The 9,101-nt window shown below is 34.2% G+C and overlaps 2 protein-coding genes across 2 annotated transcripts in view; one reads left to right on the forward strand and one right to left on the reverse strand.

Annotated features, from left to right (window-relative positions):
* tmem178bb (transmembrane protein 178Bb) overlaps nt 1-9,101 on the forward strand; it is a 485,881-nt gene that overhangs the window by 134,261 nt on the left and 342,519 nt on the right. The gene's annotated exons all lie outside the window — the stretch shown is intronic.
* LOC310718970 (toll-like receptor 1) lies at nt 1,277-5,718 on the reverse strand. The gene is made up of 2 exons (XM_083528123.1): nt 5,585-5,718; nt 1,277-4,562 (listed from the first exon to the last, which is right to left on the reverse strand). Exon 2 carries the CDS (start codon nt 4,559-4,561, stop codon nt 2,099-2,101), a length of 2,463 nt encoding a protein of 820 aa, XP_083384249.1. The 5' UTR covers nt 4,562; nt 5,585-5,718; the 3' UTR covers nt 1,277-2,098.

Consider the following 9,101-nt stretch of genomic DNA (forward strand, 5'->3'; position numbering starts at 1 on the left):
ATAGATAGATAGATAGATAGATAGATAGATAGAACTTTATTGTCATTGCAGATTACAGGTACACAGCAATGAAATGCAGTTATGCCGTTATAGTCTATTCAGTCAGTGATTCTGAAGGCCTTTCTGGCCTTGATGGCCTGCCACTGCTTTACAGACATAAATAGGTTATAAAATATAAATGTATAAGTTAGTGCCTATAAGTTTATCTCTTTGAATCCTCTTAAATTGATGCTAAAACCAATTCAGTTTTAATAGTATTTATTATTATACAGGCAAATCTACCTGCACTTACACAAATCTTCTGTACTGTATGGGTCACTGCTGCAGTGTCACTGTGTCTTCTATTTCCCTGTATTATGTTGTTCTTTTTGCACTAAATGTCACACATGTGCACTTTATGTAATGCTCCAGGTAGTTTTCTGTAGTTCTGTAAAGCGAAACAGTGGCAGGGAAAATCTCACTGAGAAGGTAAGAGGAAGAATTGTTGAGAGGAACCACACTGAGTGGCACGAAATGTCTATTCATTATAGTTCCATTATTGTCGAATGTGTTATTTACTGATGGGTGCTTAAATGTAAATGTTCATGTAAATTGCCGTCCTAAGCCATTGTAGTAGACAGTTGATATTAATTGCAATCCAAATCCGTCCTCATAGTTTTAGAGTTGCTCAGTTTTCTTTAGGCTGTTCCCTCTTCATTTATTTCCGAACGGTGTGCAAATTTATTTGTCAAACTATGACTAATACTCTTATATAAAATTATATTCATTATAATTATAATAACACATCCAGGGCAAACCCATATCTCAGATGTTTTAAAGATTTCCATGGAATAATTTTGGAATGACAATCAACGATCACTCAAACAGGCCAACTAAACAACCGGCTCACACACAAACAACATGGTAGAGTCTTTTTCATTATGTAACTATTGTAATAGTTATATAATTTTCAATGATTGGTCAGTTATGAAAAAGTTGCCTGAACACCATGTTTTTTATTTCGGCCCACATGTAAAGTTTTTTACTATTCACCTGAATATCAACAGTGTGATTTACTTATTTTACAACTTTACTCACACTTACAAATTTACACTTACACGTGCCTAGTTATTAGATAAAAAATTTAAATTTGTAAAGTAAAAAGCATAGCAGAAAGAATGGTTGCTCCAAAAGCATGTCACGATAATATCTCCATATTACAAGAATAGTTGGAGATATAGGCTACTAGAACACATTTGTGATTGTTAGGTCAGACATCACTGGCCACTCAGTATGGTATGATAAGCAACACATTTATTAAACAATGAAAAATATTACTGTCAACATCATGTGCAGCAATGTTTCTGGACTTTTTTTTCCCCCCCCAGGTGATTAGATCAACAATGCTATATTTCCTGCTACAAAATGAAAACATGGGAAATTCTAATGAACAGAAGGGACTTTTTGAAGAATAACTTAAAAAAAAACAAAAAACAAAACCAATGTCATCATACACATCTCTCTATATATAATATATATGTATGTATGTATATAATATATGACTATAAAATAAAACAAGTTTCTATCAAATAAGCAAATATCTAATAATGCACACTGTATACTGAAATTTATAGCAAATATTCATTTAACAGTAGGTGGAGACAAAGTCACTTTGAACATTCGTGCACTTGTAATTTTACACAATAAATTCATTATTTGTTCAGTTGAGGCAATTTATGCAACTGCCAAAAACACTTTATAAAATCGTTCATACAGCGTTCAGTGATTTTTTTCACGATCTTTTACTTATTTATACCACGGCGATGTACAATTCTACAGAATATTTCAAGGTGCAAAGTTCATATAATACACGTTTCTCATTACATTATCGAAGACTTGTGGGGCAAAAACTTTGCACGGACAAATTAAGCGTTTGTATGGAGAATTATTTAATTGGTATTTTAGCTGCTATAATGTAACTAACTTGCGTGTCAGCTTTCACATTATCAAAGGTTACTATAAAGAAATATATGTTAAAAATAATGTTTTTGCTTTGATTCTCCTGAAGCTGACATTGAAATAAAAGTACTTGAGTGAAATGGCAGTTTGTTGGGGATCTTTACCTTTGCTCATGTAATAAAAGCGCATTTTCAGCTATGTCAAAAGCAATATCTTTTAGCACCATACTTTTGTCTGCAGTCTTCAAGATGGACCTGAGACTAGACCAGAAAACCTTTCTCTTTGTTTCATCTGTTGGCCACTCTAGATATGTTTTCTGTCTTAGTAAGGTTCTCAGTCTCATGAACTTCTTAGGCAGAGAGTCAGATGGGATGGGCTCCAACAGAATGAAGACCAGAGAGTCATCATTTACACTTATCGCTCTGTGTTGTGCGAAAAAGAGCTCATAGTTGCACCATTCACTCTGAACAAAGTGCTCTGAGAGAATAAAGATTGTTTTGTAGCTCCTTTCCACACACCTAATGATATTGTCCACAATCCACTGGCCAGGTACAAAGTCTCGCTCATGAATGCAGATAGACAAGCCTGCGCTCTCCAAAGTTGGGACTAGTTCAGAGTTCACCCAGGTACAGTCGTGCTGGCTGTAGGAAATGAATGCGTGGTAAAGAATGTTGCTGTTCATTGATTTATTTGCTTGTTTGGTGCTCCGACGCTTCACTCTTATCCATACCCAGAGCATTTTGGTGTACCAAATGCCATCAAATGCATAGAAAATTATGCCCAAAACACCTGTAATAGCAATAAATACTGGTAGAGCCACTGCTGCCTGGAGTCCCGGTAGACAGGAAAGCTTTCCTGGTTTGTATGTGTCTAAGTACTTTCCTGCTAGTGATGGTGGAGAACTGCATGTGTAGTCAAATGGCCAGTCAGGAAGAAGAGCTTTGTTTGACATGGTAATAAACCAAAAAGAGTCACAATCGCAAACAAATGGATTGTTGCCGGCTTTTAAAGTCTGCAGGCTAGAGAGGCCCTCTAGCGCAGCCTGGTCAATAGATGTGATGGCATTCTGATCAATGTAAAGAGTTTGCAGTGCTGGTGCATGGAGATCTGAGGGAATAAACTGTATGCTGTTACAACTCAAGAAAAGATGTGTGAGTTTGGGGAACTGTGAGAGGACATATTGGGAAATGACACTTATGTCTGTTTTGGAGAGGTCAATCTCTTGAAAATGAGGGGACAGGAATTGAAATACAGTGTCGCCCAAATTGTTATGGCTGAGATTTAGTTTAGTTAGGTGTGAGGGCCATAAGCATTGACTCCCAATCTGAATGGAGTTGAAACTTAAATCGAGGGATGTTAAAGATTTCATTTCATGAGTCCTTTTAGAAATATAGGCCAGATCAGAAAAACGATTCTTGCTTAACGAAAGGTGTCTCAAAGCTGGAAACACACCTTCATATGAGCACAAATACCACCAGAAACCGGTATCGTCCAAAAGGTTGTTAGACAGATCCAAAATCTCCAGTGATGGGATAACTGAAATGAGATTGCATGGAAGAATATTCATTCCAGAACCAGAGAACTTCATGTAAGTCAGCTGAGAAATCAAATCCATGCTCATGTTGATTGTTGGATAGTTATATTGATAGTGGTTTATGGCGTCAAAAACAATTGCTCGTAAATTGAGTGTATGGTTTTGACTGGGGAATTGAAACCCATAAGGGGTATCTTCATTATAAGTTATGTTCAGAAATTCAAGTTCTTCAAATGATGATTTCCACACACTTTGCAGGAGTTTCACCATGACTGAGCTGTTAATTAAAGTGTCAATAATGGTTAAGTTGGACAATACATGGAAGTTCTCAAAGCTTTTGAAAGGATCACCTGTAATTGTACACTGGTCTGGAAATAACTTGATTAGCCTGATTCTCTTTGTATGTGTTTGGTCAAGGTCCATCAACATGGTTTGGAAAATATCAAAGTTGTGACAAAAGCTCACTCTAAGTGACATTTCCTCCAGTGATTTGATTTGGGCAAAAGAACCAGCCTCGTATTTTTGCATCTCAGTGTCACCTCCAAATGTGAATTGTTTTAAATGTGTATTTCGAAGTGGCGCCAAATCACTCATCTTAACTGCCGTTACTTTTGAACTTCCAATTGCGAAGGTAGTAAGATATGTCAAGTTACTGAAAAAAGCTGGCAGTGTATAGTTGTCATAATCATTGCCAGAAAGGTCTAAGATCCTAACCTGTGGCAGAGGCAAGTAAGGTATAATGTTTAGAAGATTGTAAGAGATGTTGAGAATCTTGAGTTCTGAGTTCTTGTAAAAGGCATCAGAAGAGATGAATCGAAGTCCACAGTTGGTGATCTTGAGGAAACATAGGCGAGTGAGTCTGTACAGTTCATCGTGGATGATACTAGAGATATTATTTTCAGATACATCTAAGTATTCAGTGTCATCTGGCAAGTCTGATGGTATCCTGTTCAAGTTTCTATTGGTGAGGTCCTTTGAATTCTCTCCCACAAAAGAGCAGAGCTGAAATTCTTTATCTGCGTTTATTAAAACTGATGTGACCATCAGAAGCAGTGACAAGACAGCACTGATCCAGAAGGTGGGTGGCATGCTGTGCAACAAAGTAAAAAAACGTAATTAATTTGTATTCATTTATTTGAATCTAAAACGGTTGGGTATTTCATAGTAAATTTATAAACTGCATTCATTAAATTCCTATAACTTCCTAAGTAAATGCCTATTACAATGATAATCGATTAGTGGATAATACTGTCAAAACACACATTGGCGGAGTATTATGTTGCTGTATTTCTAGTTTACCTGACTTAACCACTAAGCTACCACCTCCCACTTTTAAATACACTTCAAGAATTTTTTTTTTAATTTAGAGTTTCAAAGTACTCAGAGGTCTCTAAGTCTCTCTGCTAACATATTACAACGCATTACATTACACTTAAAAGCATCCAATCTAGTTCATTGTGGCAAAAAACATGAATTCATCACCTGCAGTGACTTTCACATGGTAAAGTATTTCTCCATGTGCATTTGAATAATGAGAAGACACTGTCTGTATAAAATGATGCACTTACTTTTAATCTTTAAAACTCCTATCTGATTTAAAAAATCATTCTGATGTACATTTCATTCATTTGCAAACATAAAATTGATACATTTAACAAAATTAGGTTAAGGCAGGTTCGACTTGCTTTCATTCCAGTAGCTATTGTAATCTGTCTATGTAATTAATCACAGCAAGCAACTAAACTTCTAGCTATTTCGAGTTAATATTTGTTTTTACATCATAAATGATACAAAAACTGAACAATGTTACCAGACAGAATGAAAATCCTTTTGTATAAATGTTTTTAGATATTAAACAATATTTGCACCAAACCTTGAACATGTTAATATCCATTTAAATCCTTTACTTTTAACCTTTTAAAGCTTTAATATACTTAAATATAATGACAGATTTACTTTCACTCAAATACCATTTTCACACATTATCTCTCTTATGCTTAATTATGATTTTCCACTTCTACAAAATATTTTCATTGTATTGTATTTATTAGTTAAACACCCATATGTGTGAGCATTTTTTCGTATTACAAAAAAAAAAAGACAAACATTTACCTTGATGTATTTATCAAGCACAAAAGGAGATAGAATATAGAGATAGTTTCCTATTTTCTTAGTTTTCTGTGTCTGAATAATCCTAATTTCAGATGTCCTTATAAATGGTAAATGTCCAGTATTACAACCTCCTTTGTGGGGAAAAAAAAGGCATATGTTTATGTGTGGTAGTGTGGGTGTTGCATTCATTTTGTAGTGGACGAAAGTAATAAAAACAGGAAGTTTATCAGTATAACTGACCGATTTTTCCACATTTAATCATGAAACCAGCTTCATATCACCCACTCTTCTATTGTAGATTAGAAAACATGACCAAATATCACACACTGACAATTAGTCAAGGAATGTAAGTATGTGAATAGGATAATATATCTGCCATAATATATTACAAATATCAAACAAATGACAGCATATTCCTGATGTCACATGACAAAGACGGAACTTCTAGGCATTCATTGTGAGTGATGATCGCCAGCGTACCATAAATAAGGAACTAACTGGAAATCTCATTAAACAGCTAGACACACAGTAGACTGTTGGTGTGTTGACACTTATACATATATACAGCAAGGTCCAAAGACCACAATGATTTTTATGTAAACTGTGGGGTCTATGCCAGCTTGAGTGCACACTGAAGCATAAAGAGGGCATAATAAAGAGTAAAGAATTTTGAAATTCATGCAAATTTTTTAAAATAATATTTTTTATTAAAATCATTGATAATAAAATTTGCACTTGAAAGCTTTGTGTTAAAATGAAATACTACCACCACTACTACTACTACTACTACTAATAATAAAAGGCAGAAGCATTTTTACTTTCACCCCATATTTAAAAGCCAAATAAAAAAAACCTTCCTGAATTAGTTTCCTTTCTGCAATATTATTTTGTTTAAATGTTGCAGAAATTATTGCATCTTGTTGTGTTGTATCTTAAAATAAAATTAGTTGTTAATCTTTTACTTAAACATGTCACAATATATAGAAATTTATGTTTCCAATTTAAAATTCCATAGACACAAATTGACTACTAAAAGTCCTTGAACCTGTTAGTTTGTCCAGACATTTCTGGCAACTACTTAACACTGTTAATTTTCCTGACACTACTGGGTAATACAGTTGTTACTGAATCTACTTCTTCTTTCTAATTTTCTTTTGATAGACACTGACCACTGAAGCCTGGGAACACCTCACAAGAGCTGCAGTTTTGGAGATGCTCTGACCCAGTCGTCTAGCCTTCACAATTTGGCTTGTGTCAAACTCACTCAAATCCTTACGCTTGCCCATTTTTCCTGCTTCTAACACATCAACTGTGAGGACAAAATGTTCACTTGCTGCCTGATATATCCCACTCACCAACATGTGCCACGATGAAGAGATAATCAGTGTTATTTACTTCCCCAGGTGTAATGTTATAATGTCACAATGTTATGCCTGATCGGTGTAGTCACGTATTTACATTATCATGTTTAATACATATTTGGTACCCAGGCATAAGGGTTTGGCCTGAACATGTTTCCAATTTGCAGAAAAGCATTGTTGATGTATAGGATACTGATTAATTAACATGAACTATCCATATGGGATTGCAGGAAGGCTTTATTGTATGGCAAAAACTAACCTTTTATTAAATAACACCACACCACTTTATACCACACCATACTGCACACGGACACTTTAAGGACAATCACGTTAATCACTTTAAATGTTACTGTTTTTACTGTCATATGCATCCATGTATATACACATATTTCCACATATATCTTCATATCATTTATATTTGATATAGGTTATACTTTTTGTTTATCTACCTTCTTTCTTTTTGTTTCTTTTTGCTTATTCCATTCCGTTTATATTCCATTCCACTTTTATGCTTGAATGCCGGAAAGCATTTCACTGCATGTCGTACTCTGTATGTATGTGTATGTGACAAATAAAATTTGATCTGATTTGATTTGGAATAAACCTTAGTGTTTTAAGATAAAAATAAATGCTAAAAGCTATTTGATTTTGATTAATTAGCAATTACTGTATGTGGAACATTGTTCAGGAAGCTGTTTATTTTATTCTGACTTGCAGAATCAGCAGTTTCGAACACCTGATATGAACCCTTTAAAACAGTTCCCAGTTGTATTATTGTTTATTGTTTTTCTTACAACATGACTGATTTTTTGTTTTTTTTTATCCATCTCAATCCAACTTTGTTTTTATCCAGTCAAGGAAGAATTCTATAAAACCTTGGATAGCAAAGTACACCTTGGTTCTATCTGACATTAAACATGAACACGTTGACATGAACTTTTATATAACATTTTGGAACAGCATGCAGCATGAAACCTCAGACTGTCTGAACTCTATTTCTGTGGTGCAAATTTGTAGCACAGATTCACTCATTACACAGTGTTTAAAGTAACAACATTTAAAAAAATGTAAATGTTAACACATCAAATATTTCTGAATGAGATATGTAGATTTAGTTTGAAAGAACTTTTGCCAGGTTTTTTGCAGATAATTTTTTAATTCAAAATTTCTCAGGCTTTTATTTTCACTTTTACTTTGACTTTTTTGATGTCACCCAAATGAGGATGGGTTCTCCTTTTGAGTCTGGTTCCTCTCAAGGTTTTTTTCTTATAACATCTAAGGGTTTTTTCTTGCCACAGTCGCCAAGGCTGCTCATCAGGGATAAATACACACACATATTAAAATTCTGTAAAGCTGCTTTAAGACAATGTCTGTTGTGAAAAGCGCTATAGAAATAAACTTTTTGGTTAAGTCTTGTGTCTGTTATGTCTATGTACAGATGTTCACAAGCTATTTAATAGATCTTGAACATTTTAAAGATTGTTCTACAATTAAGTTATAATATATTATAATAAAAAAATATTTATTTCAATAGCTTTCAAATGACATTTTAAGGGGAGTCTATACAGTCTCATGTGCATGTATAATATGCTTTTTGTAAGCTTAATATCACTTCATGTAAATATGTGATACCTTATTTACCATAATTAGCTGACTGACAAAAGATGAACAGGGAGACCTTTATGTCTTTTTCATGTTGTTGTTCTGACGTTTGGAAAAGGTGCTGAATCGGCACTCACAGCCAAGTTTCTTACAAGCCATCCTCCATAAGTGACTGGACTCTAATACATACATTTAAACATTATAATTGCAATTTTCTGCACAAAAGAACTGCTGCTAAATCAACAACAAATGTTTAAATGCACAGTATTTATTGTAACAGTATATGGTTATTTGCACAGTTGTATCTTACATTTAGCTTTGTGTACTTGTTGGTGCTTCATAGTTATTGTTAATATGTTGTGTTGTTGCACTCAATGTTTGCACGTGTGCACTTTATGAAATGCCCTGTTTATACGTCTGTTTGTTCAAGCTGGTTTTGTGTTTTCTTGTGATAATTGTTGTAGTTTTGTGTAGCACATTGGTCCTGGAGAAATACTGTTTCATTACATTGTGTACTGCACTGTGTATGGTTGGAATTACAAAAGAAAATATTT

The sequence above is a fragment of the Silurus aristotelis genome (assembly GCF_946808225.1).
Source record: "Silurus aristotelis genome assembly, chromosome: 24".
Taxonomy (NCBI): Eukaryota; Metazoa; Chordata; class Actinopteri; order Siluriformes; family Siluridae; genus Silurus; species Silurus aristotelis.

Bases quoted from the DNA above. Each gene is read 5' to 3' on its own strand.
- LOC310718970 (XM_083528123.1), bottom strand. From the start codon at position 4,561: ATGCCACCCACCTTCTGGATCAGTGCTGTCTTGTCACTGCTTCTGATG.